Raw genomic sequence first — 18,570 nt, forward strand, 5'->3', positions numbered from 1 at the left:
TTCTTATTATTTGGTTTGCCTGTTTAATTCCTTCTCGTTAGTGTTGTTTATGGTTATTTTGGTTCGATTTTGCTCATGGTTAGTTAGTGTTAGTGGGTTTGTTGTGGGTTTCGTCTCTTTGTTTAGTCATTTTAAAGGTAGCTTCACTTTAAATAATTATTTTTGTTTAATCACTTGCTTTCTTTAACAACTTTGTGTTATATAATTGACTATCTAAATTCTAAGAGTTCTGCCATTTCCCTTTGTTCTTCTTGTTCTATGGTTTTGGTGTCTTTTGACGGCCGTGATATTTGGGGGCATTGAATGGTTTCCTTACTTTTTTGTGTTTTAAAGTTGTGTCAAATTGTGCGGTTGCTGATTGAGATTGATTCTATTGCTGTATGATTTTCCTTGGTTAATTGGTTTTGGATTTTGTAGGTTGAGGTGGGGATATCAGTTTCCTTAACCAAGTTTGTTTTGATAATTTTGATTGTATTCGTGGTTTTCCTGTGTATGTTAATGAAAGATTTGGTTGATTTCGTCTATCGAGGGTTTGACTTGTGTTATTTCTATCCTTGCTGAGTCATAACTTAGGATCGGGAGTGTCCCGTTAAGGTCATTATTTTCAGGTCCTGTACCCTGGTGTAATTTGGCAAAGGTGACGGGTGAGATAAAGGGAGAAGTTGAGATTGGAGTGCTACTTGCGGGTTGAAATGCAACTAGCCTGGGTGAGTTTGTCTGTGGGGGTGGGGGTGGCCTTGTGACTGTAACCTTTAATGTTCCGACAAAGGTGTCAGTGGTGATGCTTGGGCTTGTGTCTATGCTTATAATATGGGTTGATTGCTTGGCGTAGTTTTGTGGTGGATTCCAGAGGTGGCATTAAGGATCCTGTTTGGTGTTGGGGTTTAGGCCATTTCGTTTGAGTGGCTTCTTTTTCTTCCATCCGATTTATATTTCCTGAATGAAGTTTTATATGTTGGTTCTGGTTTAGACATGTTTGAGTGTTTAGTTTTTTTTTTTACTTTTGGTTTCGTTAATTATTTATTAGTTTGTCTTAAAAGTATTTATCTGTGATTTATTTTTTTATTTTTATATACTTGAGTTTAGTTAGTATAATGTTAGGTACGTTAATATTTTGATTATTTGTATATATTGCGGTTAGTTATATATTTCAATGGCCCATTGCGGATATACTCACTTTTTTCACAATAGTTTTATTGTCGTGAGTTAATGTTGCTACGGCGGATGTTAGTGTGGTGCCTAGTTTTTAGGATCTCGATATCAATCGATTCAACTGTTCAAGCCAAATGTCCCTTCCTACGTCTTTGTCTAAAGTGGACTAACAACTATAACAACAAAAATACAAAAATACAAACGACAAGCAGTTACAGTTAAGTGTGAACGATGTGGTACAAAAACAAATTAAATTTATTCCTGATCCAAACGGTATTAAAAAAGGGATGTGATATTGTCTTGCAGCTAACAAGGTCACCAGGAACACCGTGGGGAAAATTCCCAGGAGAAAAACACCTTGGATATAATTACTGTGGCCATGTTACCCGACTTGATATCCGACTTGATAACCTAGATCAACCAAAACCCGGAGAGTATCCAGTAAACGCTATTGATAAAGTGTGTGAAGCTCATGATGTAGCTTATAAAAGTAAGGATATTCAGCAGCGACATATTTCAGAAATTAATTCATGCGTTAAAAATAATAATTAGCTAATATGTTGGTGAGATCTGCGATGAAGGGTAAGCTTGTATTAGGAGCAGATAATTAATCGACCGATTATTATTATAATGGAGTCGATTTATTATAGCCCAAGGGGATAACAGAAGGGTAGACCATCGATTAGTTAGCTCGCTGAATCAGCAAATGTTACTCGTGTTGCTGCTGAAAAATGGTTAGCACGACAGGCAATATGGCAAATTTACCTACTACCGTCTAAACGAATCGAGTGTGCACTTTTTGATGTTAGCGTTAAAATGCGAAGACGTCGACTAACATATAAAGACGCATTAACTGTCTTTGATGTTGCAACTATATACAAGGAAGCAGAGCCGCTATCAACAAAGACAGCCATTGAAGTAGCTTCTGCGATTGAACGAATTTATCGATTTGGTGGTCTACGATGGCCACACATGCTACAAACTAATTCTGGCAGAGACTTTGAAGGTGCTGTATCATCGTTGATAAAGTAACATAACGTCAAAATACGATGAAGACACATTGCAATTCATCTTGATCAGGCAATTGTTGAGCGATTTAATATAACACTTGCTGAGCGGTTATTTGGATACCAGTATGCGAATGAAATAATTCAAGACAAAAGATCTCGCCAATGGGTTGCAAGATTGCGAAGTTTGATAGCTGCATTAAATAATGAAATTGCTCGAACAACCAACATCATACCTATTAACGCGATCACAAAATAGAATAAACCCGTACAACGACGTGATTTTTAAAAACAACCAGTATTCGGTAATATTACTGTAAAATATTTATATGAACCAGGTGAACTTGAAGGTGATAAAAAAGAGCGACTGATCCTATATAGACTATTATGTCACATAACATTTCCAGTGTGGTTACATCTACGGGTAGTCCCGCAATCTACAGATTAGATTCAACTGTTCCTCAACGTGGATTTATACGTGAACAATTACAAGTAATTCCTGAAGACATTTACCGCCGCTATCACTTAACTAGCACCCTAACGTCGATTACATTCAAGGCAGGTCAGCATCACATTTTCACTTTTATAACCAAGACTTATATCGTTTCTATCTACGGAAAATTTTCTTGGATCAGTATTTGAATATCGCCACAACAGTATACAATTACAGCTTGCACAATGATTCAGCGCTATTTCAAATTCAACATCGAGATCAAAGTCGCGTTTTTTGTTGTTGTTGTAACTTTGTTTATAAACAGCTAATTATTTTCTTACTATATCACTATCACATCGACATTAATCGAGAACCTCAGTTATGGTTTCTGTAGCGTCTATGACAATTCTCCGCAGCTGAGATTTTCTTCTGACTCGAGACACTGCGAGATAAATTAAGTTTACCTATTCGTCGACACGATCATCGACAATCCAACTTCGCGTATCAGAGATGGTTAGCTCCTGAGATGAGCGAATTGTAACTGCGTATCGCAGCGTCCATGATGTCTTGTTTGCGCTAGGTGCATCCTTAACAACACTAGCATCAACTGCGACAACATCATTTAATAAGAGATTATGTTTCTCAGTCTGGACTTGTATATCAACGTCGATATTTTGTCGTCGTGTATCAGCTGGTCTATGACACAATGGTACACGTAGATATGAAAATGTTTCTTCATGCAATTGAAATAACCGCTGTTGAAATGTATCACGAACAATCTTTCTACTTGCAACTATTAAACATCTGGTTTCCATGTTTGCAGAAAGTCGTTCATAGCAGTTTCTGTAATCATTTTACGCATTTTTTCACATTGAATTACTTTCAGTTGTAGTATGAATAATTTATTAAACTCCCTTAATTCTACATCAATATATATATATATATATATATATATATATATATATATATATATATATATATATATATATATATATATATATATATATATATATGATCATCATTCATCTCCTCGTAATAATCTACAAAAGTCTTTAGCCACCCTTGCGGAGATAACCAACAAACGGCTATGCAAGATTACCAAGTGTGATAGCTGCATTAAATAATGAAATTGCCCGAACAACCAACATCATACCTATTAACGCGATCACAAAATAGAATAAACCAGCACATGATCACATCTGCATTTTTCAATAACAGCCAATCGAGAAATATTTTTAATATATCTTTAGATACTGTGCATTCTTGATCACAAATGATAATGTTTGGAATATATTCCTCTCCCATTCGATCAGGAGTCGATGGTTGTTTGCACTGCTTGGCGGGCTGGTTCCATCTGAAGAAACTATGATAAGTACATGATCGCACTCCTCGTTGTTTCATTACTCTTGCGAAAGTAGGTCTTAAAACAACCATGTCATCTGAATTATGTCGAAATAATTCGATCACTCGAGTTGTTTTATCAGAACTACCTTCTCCGTTTAGATAAACAGTCTTGTGTCGGAATACTGGATCATGTACGGATGCCGCAGACGATAATTCTGATATCTGATTATTTTTGTAATAAATATCTTTGATTTGAACATCTGCGGATTCAGAATAATTATATACCACATCTGCGGATTCAGAATAATTATATACCATTTTGTTCTACATTCCCCCATGATACATCATGAGCGGTAAATTGAGTCACTAATTCTGAATATTTTCTTTCAATATAAAACGAATCCTTTGCAACTCTGACTGCACTGGTAGGGAATCTATTTATCATCGATAATAAATTTATAGAAACGTAATTTATCATTGAGGATCTTAAATGAGTAAACTGAGTTGACTCACCATCAATATAACCAACAATTGTACCTACTCGTGTTCCGTTATACAAGTAAGCGTTTTCTCTTCTTACAAATATATCTCTGTTTTGTTGCATCGGCAATTATAAAATCATATTCAACATAGTATATGATTAATCGTGCATAATGTCGTTTATGATCATATGCTCCGCCTTGAGTAAAGTTACCAATTATTCTTCTACCAGGTACCTTTTGCATTTTATTTTCATCAGGTGGTGGTAACCAAACATCGGTATGAGGAAAGTGATATAATTGCCTCACTTGCAATCAACGATATTACAATCGAGCATATATCATAACAGCACTATTAGTGCCCAACAATTTTCTGACAAGTGCCTATCAAACCAAATAAAACAAATATGATGAAGACCTTTATCAAACTCGAATGAATCAATACGGGCGAATACAGTTAGATCAGTATCAGGTAGGAACCGTTTATCGATACTCTAGTCATCTCGTGTGTGGGGTGTCAACATCTTTTAAAATACCCAGAACACTCTCCGTAACCAAGACAACTTACAGGACAACACGGAAATAACGTCGTTGTGGTGATACTTGGTATTCCACAATCAAGCGTGTCCATATTCACAGCAGCTAAGCTGCACGTCTTCAAGAAATTCAAATCGCGTTGGCTTCCACGAAGTTTTCTCTCTTGCAAAGTGAACTGCAACAGATGGAACTGTAAAACAATTTTTTAGTAATTGCTCAGTATTCTCTGTTGAAAGGTTCATTTTTCGTTTCTTCGTGGAGAGATTCTTTACGACATATTTCGCCGTTAGGTCATACAAATTGATTATATTTTTCATCATCTAAACTCTTAAATAGCCATATTGACATAGGGTCGGTTTTACTTATTTAGCGAAAAAAGATCAAACATATTTCCCTTCCCAAAGTTCTCTGAGGGGTAAAATCTTACGGTTCGATCTCGTGGAAATATTGTTACAGCGTTGTCCAGGCTTGTGCATTATGATCAATAATTTCAATTGGAGCTCCCTTCGATTTATTCTTTGATTCGTATAAAATGTCTCAGTTATCATTTTAATTGTTTTTGAAATTTTACTTCCTAACTCGGCGACAGCATTCATTGTAGCTCCAGTATCCTTGACCGATTCAGCCCATTTGTTTATTTTTTCGCGTCGTAGGTCCCTTAACCCATATCCACTCATCAGAGTTTGTAAACTGTTATATTACCCGTACGGCAACACAATTCAGTTTTGAAAATCTCAATGGCGCAAGATCATTAATGTTGGATTTATCATTAAGCTGATAAATTCCATTGATAACCAAGGTCACAGGATACGCAAGAGCATAATATGGTTTATCAATACCAGTCATCATTCCTGGCTTGGAATTTATACTTGGCAGAGCGGTTTTTCCATTAGCAAAGACAGCGTCATGTTTGTCACGGATACTCCACTCCGCGAAATATGCTTCTGCTAGCACAATAAATTTAATTGTGGAAACATATAGTTGATCATTGAGATAATTAACAATCTTCTCCGCCCGCTCATCGGTCATTGTATAATCAATGACTTCGTCGACACCTTTGTCGATGACTTAGTCATCGCGCATAATATTGAATGTTGACAACAAGTGAAATACCCGATCGTCGTGAAATTTTTTTTAAGCATTCCGAATATTGTCAATCAGTTTATTAGGATCAGCCAGAGCTCGCATACGCAAGTCAGGAGTTATTCTGTCAAGATCGAATCTGGATTTACGATACGAAGTTTTCCAGGGCTTGATTGTAGATAATATCCCAAACTCTTCCATATTATATTTTAGACAAGTATTTAAATAAAAAATATTATATATACAATGACTCAGATAAAGAATCAATATAGGTCGCTGATGATAGGGTCTTCACTCCTTGTAACAAATTCTGTGTAAATGAATTATATGGACAACATTTACAAAGCGTATAAAGAGGAAGTCGTGGTCCAAAACCGTATTTACGGTGTGGTTTTGAAATTAGAGGGAAAATGCAGTTGTGTGTGGAATGTGGTGGTAAAAGATATAGAGAACTAAAACAATAGTATGATAACAAAATAATAACGTTGACTCTGCTCTTCATAAAGTTATAAAAAACTCTGAAGATTTTATTGCTGGATTTCTAAAGAAAAATTATATTTTAGACAGATAATATTATATATAATGGAGCAAAAATATTGCACAGATCGATAATTCTGCACGTAGGAATATTGGAAAATATAAACCTTTTTCGAGGACAGCAGTTAAATCCATAAATACTGAGACCGGTGTAGAAATAAAATTTCAGTCAACGAACGCGGCTGGCAACTATTTCGGTATTAGCTTACGCGGTTTCAATATGTCGCAGATAAAATAACCAAATCAGCGTTTTCTCAGAAGAACGAACAATGGATTTCATTTATGTATGTTCCAATAGTTTTAGAAACGGACAACATCCTTGATAAAACAACGGAGACAAATACATCGAGCTAAGTTTTCTCCGGTAAATTAATTAAGCCGTTATCTTTATTACTGATTAATTATTCTATCATTATTTGCTGCAGCGGTCAAACAATTTAAATGTCTACATGATTATTGACAGAAAATATTTAACTTACCTTTTATGCTTACACTTCAGTCCGAACTGACTAGGATGTCGCGATTATAGTTATACACCTGTTTTCAGTGATTCATAGCTTGAATTCCCAAAATAACTCATCATATGAGTTCCAAAAATAACTCATCATGTAAATACCCAATGACTCATCATGTGAATCACTAGAAATATGTGAATAACTATAAAGACGGAGAATCGTGACTTCCTAGTCAGTTTAGACTGAAGTGTTAGCAGCAAAGGTAAGTGAAATATTGTTTTATATCATATATATGAGAAATATAATTTAAAGCTATATTATATACTGTAAAATGAATTATGAAAATCTCAATGATATTTTTTCTGCTATTAAAAAATTAAAATATGACGGTATAAATATATCTGATGAACTAAATCATGAAAAATAATATTTCTGATTTTGAAACATTACAATGACATAAATATGAAGGGGGATCCACATTTCCATTAGAATACAGCTTCGTAAAGAAAATTCAAACGGTTATGTTTCAATCCTTCGCTATGGTAAAAGAAAGTGAAGTGATGGAATTCATCCCTCCTTCTCTTTCTCGCAAGATAACAAATTAGATCAGAACTGTCTCGTGAATATGATGCTAAAAAGACAATCAATACTTGCATGGACAATTAAGAAGGATTATGTCAAAAACTCTTGGTGGTAATGAAAATGAAAGTTAGAGTTATTTGTGGAAATGAAAGTGAAATTATGTCAGATTTTAGTCTTCCTCTCGCTGATTTACTCGTTTTGTCAGTAAAAAGATATCCACCCGTTTGATAAAATCAGGGGATAAAAAGGTGCCTGATCTCTATCACACGTCTGTGTCATTTTTCAGGTATGTAATGTTTCCTTGTCCCTCATAAAATCGTAGATTTTTAAGATTTCACATATAAATTCAGACTCTGCGTTTAAATTTGTAAGTGAAGCAAGTTGCCGGATTGTTTAGTTAGTTTGAAATTTATTCTTGATAATAGCGGATTATGACATCGTAGATAGAACGTATTTATCGGTTCGTGCACAATCAGATATCCGGATGGTACTTGTGGTGTAAAAGTATATAAAATATATCCTTGCTGCGCTTGATTTGATCTTTCTGTGTTTGTCTGATAGCTTCCATCAATTACGTCACCTACAAGATTGACCGCGATCATTCATGTTATATTTACAATTCCTGGTGAAATATGACGGCATTGTCCATGTTGTCCATTGCTGTATCTGAGAATGTTATCGTGCTGTGGTGTTATTTTTCTCCATTGTTCAAGTATTTCAGGACCGTTTTCGTTGATAGGATCACTTATTGATTTTTTAGTTTATCGTTTGCAAGTGATGGTATTACAGATGTTGGTAATTGTTCTTCATTTATTTTATAGTGATCAAGAAATACCTTATCTGAAACGAATTTGGATCATCCATAGTCATGATATTCTTTAGCATTCATCACATTATCACACATTCGCCAATTAATGTGCTCAATATCGTATGTAACCTGATTTAAATGCTCCATCGTTTCAATGATTTGCTGTTTTAATTCATCAGAATAAAATTAAGTGATGCTAGCAAATATTTTGTTTTAAACTAACAACTACGATTATACATTGTTGCATAATTGCTTCTGAAAAATTATTAATGTATCTTTCGTTTACAATTAATGTAAAATTCGAAGTCGTAAAACAAAAACAAAGCTTTTCTGTTGGTATTTTTGTGTCACCAAAAGTAATGAATAATTCCCTTTCCGAAATATCTTTTATTTACTCTGGCTTCATTATAAATTTATTTTCGTCGGTGATGAAATCAGACTGTTTTGGATCAGGTGTTGGTGGAAATATCGGTGGAGCAACATCAGGCCATCCTAACACTGATCTAAGCGACGACTGATATATATCAACGACTTAGTTCGGTGAATGGATCTCTATCGCGGACGATAGCGTTGGTTCGTGTACTGGTTATGGCTATCTTGGATTCTTTCCCGGTAACAGATTCAATTGTTAATTGAAATTCATCATTGAGCTGTTCGATCTGACAACTGCCGGTTGGTATTCCAACAACTACCCAGTCAGGTTTTCCATTTGGTTTATTTTTATTTGCAAATACCAAGGAATTATTCGACCGCCGAACGATCTTGACCGGATATTGTGCCAACTGTATTATACTCGCAACTGCGCAATGGCGATTTATTTTACTGAAATGGTGGTTGGAAAAGTAATACTGAATTCAGGGTTGGTTGAGCTTATTGATATTATCATGGTTTTCAGCCGACTTGCATTTGCGGCTATCTGCTGAAGTAGTTATGTCATTATTTAAGCTCCTATTTTTCAAATCATGGTTATCTAAATCAATTATTTCATTGTATGTCTTAACTTTTATATCAAAATCAGAATCTGATATGGTGGTATCGTCAAGGATTGTTGATATTACTGACGACAATTTATAATACGTTGTTGTTGAACTGTGTAATTTTACAGCATAATCGTGCAATGTTATACTCGTGCACATGGATATCTTTTTCACGATAATATTAAAAACACCAGCAAAAGATGAAACACATATTGTTGCTATTGCTACCGTTAATGGTGTCAGCACTGACAACACTAAGCCGGTTAACGCAACGAGTGTAGTTACCGAATATACAACACCATCGATGGCAGCTACAAGTCTTTGGTATTTTGTTACTTTCGTTGTATACTTGTCAGCGATGCGTTTTAGCCCTGTTTTCGCTGTCATCATGATGGAGTCAATCGAGATGAAGCTCTTGTTTTTCAGGATAAATACGGGTTTTGAAAACGAATACTATCAAATGGAATGATAGAGTTCGTAGAGTTATCGGTGCTACGACGGATTACATCCCTGTGTTTACTGACGGAGGTATAATCAGAGACTACAATATATCATTTATAACCATCAGAACCATCATAGATGAAATTGCAAGAAGCGTTGCTAATCGTAAACTTTTTCAATACGAGGTGGAGCGAATTAAGTTTTACTTTTATGATAAAATATCTCTTGGTGACGGACTTTTTTTGATCTCTTCAACTTCGTTCTCAAATTGCGCGAATTTATCCTTGTATTTACTAGTGGTTCTTTGTATATTTTCAATTTCTCGAGCTCCAAAAGGAATCAATTTTTTCTTCTGAAACATCGGCGGTGTTTGGATTTAATTATTTATCACGAACTTGATATCCGTAAGCGGCAATCAACCTAGGATTCTCCAGAAGTTGTCTATAACCCTTCTTGGTAAATTGAGCTGGTGGTTTTGACGGTGGTTTTGATTCTGGCGTAACAAGTTTCTTAACATCACTGACCTCTTTGCGGACTTTATCAATACTATCAAATATTTGTTGTACTTCTTCACCAACCGGTAGAGGCTAAGCTGCAGCTATATCAGTTTGAAGTTCTCGTAAAATCTTCTTTGCTTTCTTTGCCCTCGCAGCTATTTTTTCAGTTTGCTCAGCGGTTTGTTTTACTGATGAAATAAGACTTTCAATAGCCATTGCGACTCTTTTAGTAACTGTTGTGATAAGCTTAAATTATTGTCCTGTACCCGCTGAGAATTCAACTTGCGATTCTTGACGCGATTGCAATTTTTGCTTAACAGCATCTCTCAACGGAAGATATTTCTTAATTGCTTCTAGTCGCTCTCGAGCTAATCTAGCTGTGTAAGATTCTTGCGTTGGTGTCATTATTTGTTATAATTTTATTTTAATTGATAACAGCAGCGAGAGTGTAGCCAGGACATCCCCAGTCTCCCCCGCGATTCTTTTATTTGCGATTTTCTTTTGCGATTTTCACGAAGTCTTATTTTTGCGATTCAAGAGCGAGTCAATTAGAGGCTGCTAACCTAGTGGATCATTATCATTTAAATTATAGACATGTTCGCCCATACGGGCATGTACATATGTCAACCTAGTGGAGTTCTAAATCCCCTTAATATGCTAGATACAGATGGGAATTCATTCCACAAATATTTTCAATTGCCCTATGTTGCATAATGATACGTATCTTTGTAATGGAAAGTAATATTGATGAGCTGCAAGAACATGTTGGTCAGTTCTATTGATATACTGTAAAACCTGCTAAAGACACCTGCGTAGAGATACTATCTGAATATTCAGGACACTATACTTCCTAAATCTCACACTTGCTCAATAAGGACAACATTTCTCTTAAACATGCACATTTCTTCATGAAAACGATGTTCTTCCTATGAAAGGAAATCATGCTTACAAAAGTCGATTTTTTACCTATATAATTAAATCTCCGCATAAGTGAGAATATCCTTACAAGGTTTCTTTATTATAACAGATCTTGCTTCTTCTAACTAGGACACATGTAAATGAAGGACAATTTCTTCCAGAAAAGAATTCCTGATCATCAAATACAATGCTCTTCTCAAAAAGTACATTTCTTGTTCATAAAGAACATAGAGACCCCTAAAATACAACTTCACAGAGGACATGTTATTCCTAAAATAAGGCTCTTTTTCATAAAGGAAACTGCTCCCCATATAACGACTCTTGCTTATAAAAACATTGTTCATCATATAAAGAACACATTGTTATAAGGAATATAGCTTCACCTTCGATAACAACTCTCCTAATTGACGTTGTTACTAAGAAAAAAAGACTCATGCTAATAAAGGACACCGTTCATCCAAGTGTACAAAATTCTTAATAAGGACATTGTTCCTCATAAAAAGGGTCTCCTACACATAAAGGACTATTTTTCTCCTAGAAATAGCACTTGCTTATAAAGGACAAAGTTTACCCTGCTACATAACTTCTACGAATACACCACAATGTTCCTCTTACAAACAAGGAACACCTGTTAGCAAACGATACTAATGAACATCTGAGTGTATAAGGATACTCGTCGTGCTACAATAGTGCACTTACTTATAAAGGATAGTGTTCTTGATAAAAAAAAATGTTTAAAAGAACACCTGCTCAAAATCGACAATCATTACCGGTTCATTTTGTTGCTTTTTCATATTTCAATATTAAAACAAGTTTGGTGTGGGTTTTAAGATTGAAAATTGTTTCCTTACTTGTAAAAATATTCTTCTTTTCTCTGTCGTTGTCCTTCTTCATTTCCAATATAAAAGCATCGATAAAATCCTCGATTTTTCCGTCATCGAATTTCTTCAAGTGTTCCTCAATGAGTTCTATCACATACTCTTTCACCACTTGCATTTTTCCAGTAATGTTTTTGATTCCAAAGAAATCTCCTGGAATGAATCTTAATATGGGCATGAACATAACCGGAGATCGAACGGAGGCGTAATGTACAAAGGAATTAAAGCCATCTATTAGTGTTCTAAACCTAGGATCGTCGTGGCTGAAGTGTCCACCGAAGACGAGATGTGAAATTACATTTCCAACGCTTGTCTGAATAGGCGGCATCATTTGAAAAGGTTTTCCGTTGAGATTGTCAATTTCAGAGAGAAAAAGCTTCACTTCCACGTGAATTTTTTCTTCGAGTTTTGACTTTCCAAATCCAAAATTCCGGAGAGTCATAAGAATAAATTTCCTTTGATTCTTCCACGTGTCTCCGGAAACTGCTACAATACCTGTTTTTAAAAAAAAAAATCAAGCAGTAACTGTTTATGTTTCTCTTTGGACGCAATGGAATTCAGCGACATTTTGTCATATTTTTGGAACATACTTATTGATGCGGTATAAGAAATCATCTTTTCCGTTATGATTGCGACCATTTAAACAACCTAAACAGGGCATATGACTGCTTAAATTAACTAAAAGTTATTTTCCAGGCTATGCAGTTTGTAAAACTTAATGAATATTCTTGTAGAATAAAATCTATTATTTTTCTATACAGTTAGATTATGAACTGGATGACTGATGCAGGATGAAGGGCAAATTCCCATCTTTGTCCATGTGAAAGATTTTTTCCCACTCGAAGTGCCTAAGCTTTATACATGATTTTGTATATATTTAGTTAATGTTATAATGACGTATGCGAGGGTGGTGTCATTTATTTATGGATGTTTCTATTTCTGCATATAACTGTCCCGAATAGACCTGCTTATAATTCGAGTGCAACTGAACACAACATATACCGTGATCTGTTCTATATTTTTTGTACAGATTACTTATAACAAACTGCATAGACCGAAAACTGCCTGTACCAAATGCGAATATCTGGATCGGAACAGGTTGCAGTTGAAACCTTCTTATAATTAAGTATATCTGATAAATAATTGTATGGTAGTTTGTGACCTTTGCGTTGCACATCATTGCAAATAAGCAACGTTTAATCTGTAGTAAGTTTGAGTGTGAGCCTCTTCTAACTTCCCGAACCTTTGAATCGTTCAATCTCATGTATGTGATCATTATTGGTACCGTATACACTAGCTACAAATCTGGGTTTATTCAATTTGCTAATATTAACTGTGGAACAAAGAACTTACACGAATGAGGTAAATGCTCCTCACAAACATACTGAAGAAGAGAGGAATATCATGGAATGTTTTGCATAAGCATCGATAAATATATCCTTTATAATATAAACTATAACACAGGAATATTTCACAATGTTACGTATGTTATCGCATGACTACTGTTTCATATCTGCTTGTACACCTATACGTTTCCACATTGCATATTCATTTAATTTTGTATTGTTTAATATGGTGTTTGATACGCATTATTCTCGATGCAAAATATGAAACATTTATAAATCCCTATTTGTTTTGAATTCATTTCGTACTGTATCTTGTACCTTTTATTCGTTCAATCTCATGTATGTGATCATAATTGGGTTTATCCAATTTGCTAATAGTAACTGTGGAACAAAGAACTTACACGCATGAGGTAAATGCTCCTCACAAACATACTGAAGAAGAGAGGAATAGCATGGAATGTTGTCATAAGCATCGATAAATATTTGCTTTATAATATATACTATAAGACATGAATATTTCACAATGTTCTTGTTACATATGTTATCTCATGATTAGTGTTTTATATCTGCTTGTAAACCTATACGTTTCCACATTACATATTCATTTAATTTTCTATTGTTTAATTTGGTGTTTTGATACACATTTTGAATTGATATTTCTACACACATGTCAAGAACAGATCTTTTTAAATTATTTCACTGACACCCGTGCATCCATTATTATCGATGCAAAATATCGTACATGTATAAGTCCCTATTTGTTTTGAATTCATTTCGTACTGTATCTTGTACCTTTTATTCGTTCAATCTCATGTATGTGATCATAATTGGGTTTATCCAATTTGCTAATAGTAACTGTGGAACAAAGAACTTACACGCATGAGGTAAATGCTCCTCACAAACATACTGAAGAAGAGAGGAATAGCATGGAATGTTGTCATAAGCATCGATAAATATTTGCTTTATAATATAAACTATAAAACATGAATATTTCACAATGTTCTTGTTACATATGTTATCTCATGATTAGTGTTTTATATCTGCTTGTAAACCTATACGTTTCCACATTACATATTCATTTAATTTTCTATTGTTTAATTTGGTGTTTTGATACACATTTTGAATTGATATTTCTACACACATGTCAAGAACAGATCTTTTTAAATTATTTCACTGACACCCGTGCATCCATTATTATCGATGCAAAATATCGTACATGTATAAGTCCCTATTTGTTTTGAATTCATTTCGTACTGTATCTTGCATAGTCACCAGTTCGATAATATTGTTTACCTCCCTTAAAGAATAACTGCAGAGTTATCATTCTTGCAATAAACGTACATGAGTTACTTCCGGGGATCATTGTACCAATAGATTTAAACAAAGGATAAGGCGATCCATCAAATTTAAACGTTACAAGTACGTAACATAAACGCTCTGAAAAATACCATTCTTTATAATAAAATTAAAATGTTTCATTTGCTCTTACTTTAAGAGTTATAAGTGAGTCAATTGCAATGAAACATACTAATGTATTGCTATCAAACTGGATCACGCTCAAACAATTTGGACTTCACGCTTAATAACATGAATCTTTGAACTAGATTTAAAATGTATTTTAATTGAATTGTATTTGTAGTTTGTTTGCTTACATAAATGTTTACCCTAGTTTTGTTTTGAATGATGGAAAGTGTGCATAAACTTGAGGGTCCGTACATTTTAAATATGTGGGAGAAATATAAAAAACAAATGTCATTTATAAATTTGCCAAAGCACTAATCTTTGCTTTTTGGTAATGAATAACTAAATCTTGAAAATACAAATTACGCATAACAACACTAACATGGCAAGCTTGTGAAGAAATATGGGATTCGAATTTATGCGAGTACATCGAAAAAAACTAATATATATTAAGATTAAAATAAAATATATATGAACCTGTTGGGGAAATACCAAACTTTGACTGGTTTTTGCCATCTCGGCGACAACTATAAAGATGAAATTGCGCACGGTCAAATAAATACAGGCAAATGAGATAACGACTTTAATATTTGCACTTTGAGAAGTTATGCAACTGAATATATTAATTACACCGTTCCTTTTCTTAACATTAAAATGTTTTCGAATGAATCTGGTACAGAGCTGTAAAACACTAAGTACTTGCCACATAGTTAAATTTTAAGCAACGATACAAGCCCCTGTGATTGTCCAATGATTCAGTATTCATATGAAAATTTGACCAAAATATGTGCAATACTTCTGTCCTGTACTTGTCGTTTCTAATTTGTTTTTGCTGAGCATTAAACGTCATGCGAGAAGCAAGTCAAAATGGTAAAGAGTGTAGTCACCATGTTGAATGAGTTTTACCTCCATGCAGTTGTCTCTGAAACTTTTACTAGGCATATTAAACGTGGGAAAGACACAAAACCATTAGGTGATTCATAATTCAGTATTGTCAAAACAATAAATGTCTCTGTTAGTTGGATACATTTAAAAGAAAAGAAAAGAAGAATGAATTTTTTTTCTCTCCCAGATTCTTAATGCTGATCAATTTATATTCCATTAAATTGTGATATCTACAATAAATTTATGTGTGCATTGTATTAAAAACCATTAAGAACTAAGTACTACTTCAAAACATCTGTTCTTGAGTAAATTGAGAGAGGGATATTCATAATACTACATTTTACGTACAAATTAAATCAAAGTTATGTACATATCAATTCTAATTTTCATGATTATTTCCACAATAACCTGACATAAACTTCATACCGGTATTGCTATATTTTATGTAAGCATTCATTTATATAAAATGTAAATAATCAAAAATGTTTTGTCTTGATTTTGGAGTTTTGTACTCAGGAGATTGATAATTATTATCAATGGTTACGGAAGAGAAAGCATGCAATTCATATTGCCCCCCTCCCCGCCCCTCTGTAAGTAGTGATGTATGCATGTGTTCCTGTGTGTCAGTCTATCAACAGAGCACATACAATAAATGGCAACCACAGAACACATACAATGAATGGCAATTCATTCAATAAGTGCCCCAGGCTTTGTTGGAAGTTGCTCCCCGGAAGTGGCGGTTTTTACTTTTCTTATCGTCGACAATAGAGAGTACGTCAAGAACGTAATTTCAAGATGCACTTACTGAACTGGGCTATAGATCTTTTCAGCTACTATTTTGGAAAGCTCAAAAGTGCGTATTTGAAATACGAAATCACACACGTGATTTGTTCTGAGACAGGGAAGAAAATGACTCGATTGATATTCCAGTTGAACGCAATGTTGAATGATTTTTACCTCCATGCAGTTGTCCCTGAAACCTTTACTAGACATATTAAACGCGGGAAAGACTTAAAACCATTATGTGACGCATAATTCCATATTGCCAAAACAAAAATATATCCGTGTTAGTTGAATACTTTAAAAAGAGAAGAAAAGAAGAATTGAAAGATTTTTCTTCAGATTTGTTATGCTGTTCAATTTATGTTCCCTTAAATTGTGATTTCTAGAATAAATTTATGTGTGCATTGTACTAAAAGCCATTACGAACCAAGAACTACTTCAAAACATTTTTCTTGAGTAAATTTCGAGAGGATATTCATAATACTACATTTTACGTATAAATTAAATCAAAGTTATTTGCATATCTTTTCTAATTTTTCATGATTATTTACACAATAACCTGACATGAAGTTCATACCAGTATTGCCATTTTTTGTGTAAGCATCCATGTCTATAAAATGTAAACAATCTGACAAGTTTAGTCTTGATTTTTTAGTTTTCTACTTAGGAGATTGATAAGTATTGCCCATGGTTGCGGAAGAGAAAGCATGCAACTCATATTGCCCCTCCCCTTTAAGTAGTGATGTATGCCACGTGTCCGTCTATCCACAGAGCACATAAAAGAAACGGCACCCACATAGCACGTAAAAGAAATGGCCATCTATTCAATAAGTATCCTAGCCATTGTTGGAAATTGCTCCCCGGAAGTGCCGGTTTATACTTTTCTTATCGTCCGCAATGGAGAGATCGTCAAGAGACGTAATTGCATGATGCACTTACCGAACTGGGCTATATGTCATTTACAGATACTATTTTGGAAAGCTCAAACGTGCTTATTTGAAATACGAAATCACACACGTGATTTGTTCTGAGACAGGGAAGAAAATGACTCGATTAATATTCAAAATGAACGTAAAGCTTTAAACGGCCTCGACGTATCTCTAAGCAAAACAAAGCACTATACAGTCTTGTAATTTACATAATAACACATCTTTAAGCGAGAAATGAGGGCATACCTTTATGCAAAGCGAAGGTTCACAGTCGGATGATTGTGAAAGTACTTACAATCACATCACTACACTATTTTGCGGTTCTGTTGAATATAATTGGTGGTTTTTTGTATATATTTTACATATTCATTTGTACTCATTTTAGAATGAAATTAATATAAACAAACCCTTGCAATAACATCAATCGGTTGCTTTAAAAAGGCTCTAAATTCGTCAAATAGGTTTATATTTCTTGCTGTCATATCATCTAATAGTTTTTAATTTGCTGTCCGACAAGGCTTTCAAAAGGTAGAAAATATTTCCCTCGTTTCATTTTTCTATTTAGCACATAAAAATATTGTCCTGTTTATATGTAATGTGAAACTTCCGACATTTTAATCCGATATATCCGTTGCAGTTTAACGAGAGAGAGAGAGAGAGAGAGAGAGAGAGAGAGAGACCTTTTCCGCCATTAAGAATCAACATCGCAAGATTGGTTTTTGGTCTGTCCGAAAATTGTACCCCACGTTTGATGAAGAACTCTCGTATGGCGTCAAATCCACAGACGACAATTGTTGGACTGGGTCCCACATACAATCTGTAGATGTCTCCATATTTCTTTTGTAGCCGTCTTAGGGATATTCTTAAATCTGGGTCACTCTGCATATCCCTTATATTACCAACCAGAGGGATCCAGGCGGGTCCATGGGGCATTTTGCCATTAGGGCGATGTCGAAAGAACAGAAATGCCAGAAAACTAACAACCAGTAATCCAAGACAGGTGGAAAGTATGCCAAGCCCAAAGAGATCTGAATTCAT

The 18,570-nt window shown here is 34.5% G+C and overlaps 1 protein-coding gene across 1 annotated transcript in view; it reads right to left on the bottom strand.

Annotated features, from left to right (window-relative positions):
- The window catches only part of LOC149782320 (cytochrome P450 2H2-like), a 31,481-nt gene extending 12,911 nt beyond the window's left edge, over window positions 1-18,570 (bottom strand). Inside the window, exons 1-2 of the mRNA XM_089935112.1 lie at window positions 18,274-18,570; window positions 12,033-12,630 (exon numbers count right to left, since the gene is read on the bottom strand). Coding sequence (XP_089791238.1) covers window positions 12,033-12,630; window positions 18,274-18,570 — 895 coding nt within the window. The remainder of the gene's footprint in view (window positions 1-12,032; window positions 12,631-18,273) is intronic.

Source organism: Sinohyriopsis cumingii, chromosome 15 (genome assembly GCF_028554795.1).
Source record: "Sinohyriopsis cumingii isolate HCF-2022 chromosome 15, ASM2855479v2, whole genome shotgun sequence".
Taxonomy (NCBI): domain Eukaryota; kingdom Metazoa; phylum Mollusca; class Bivalvia; order Unionida; family Unionidae; genus Sinohyriopsis; species Sinohyriopsis cumingii.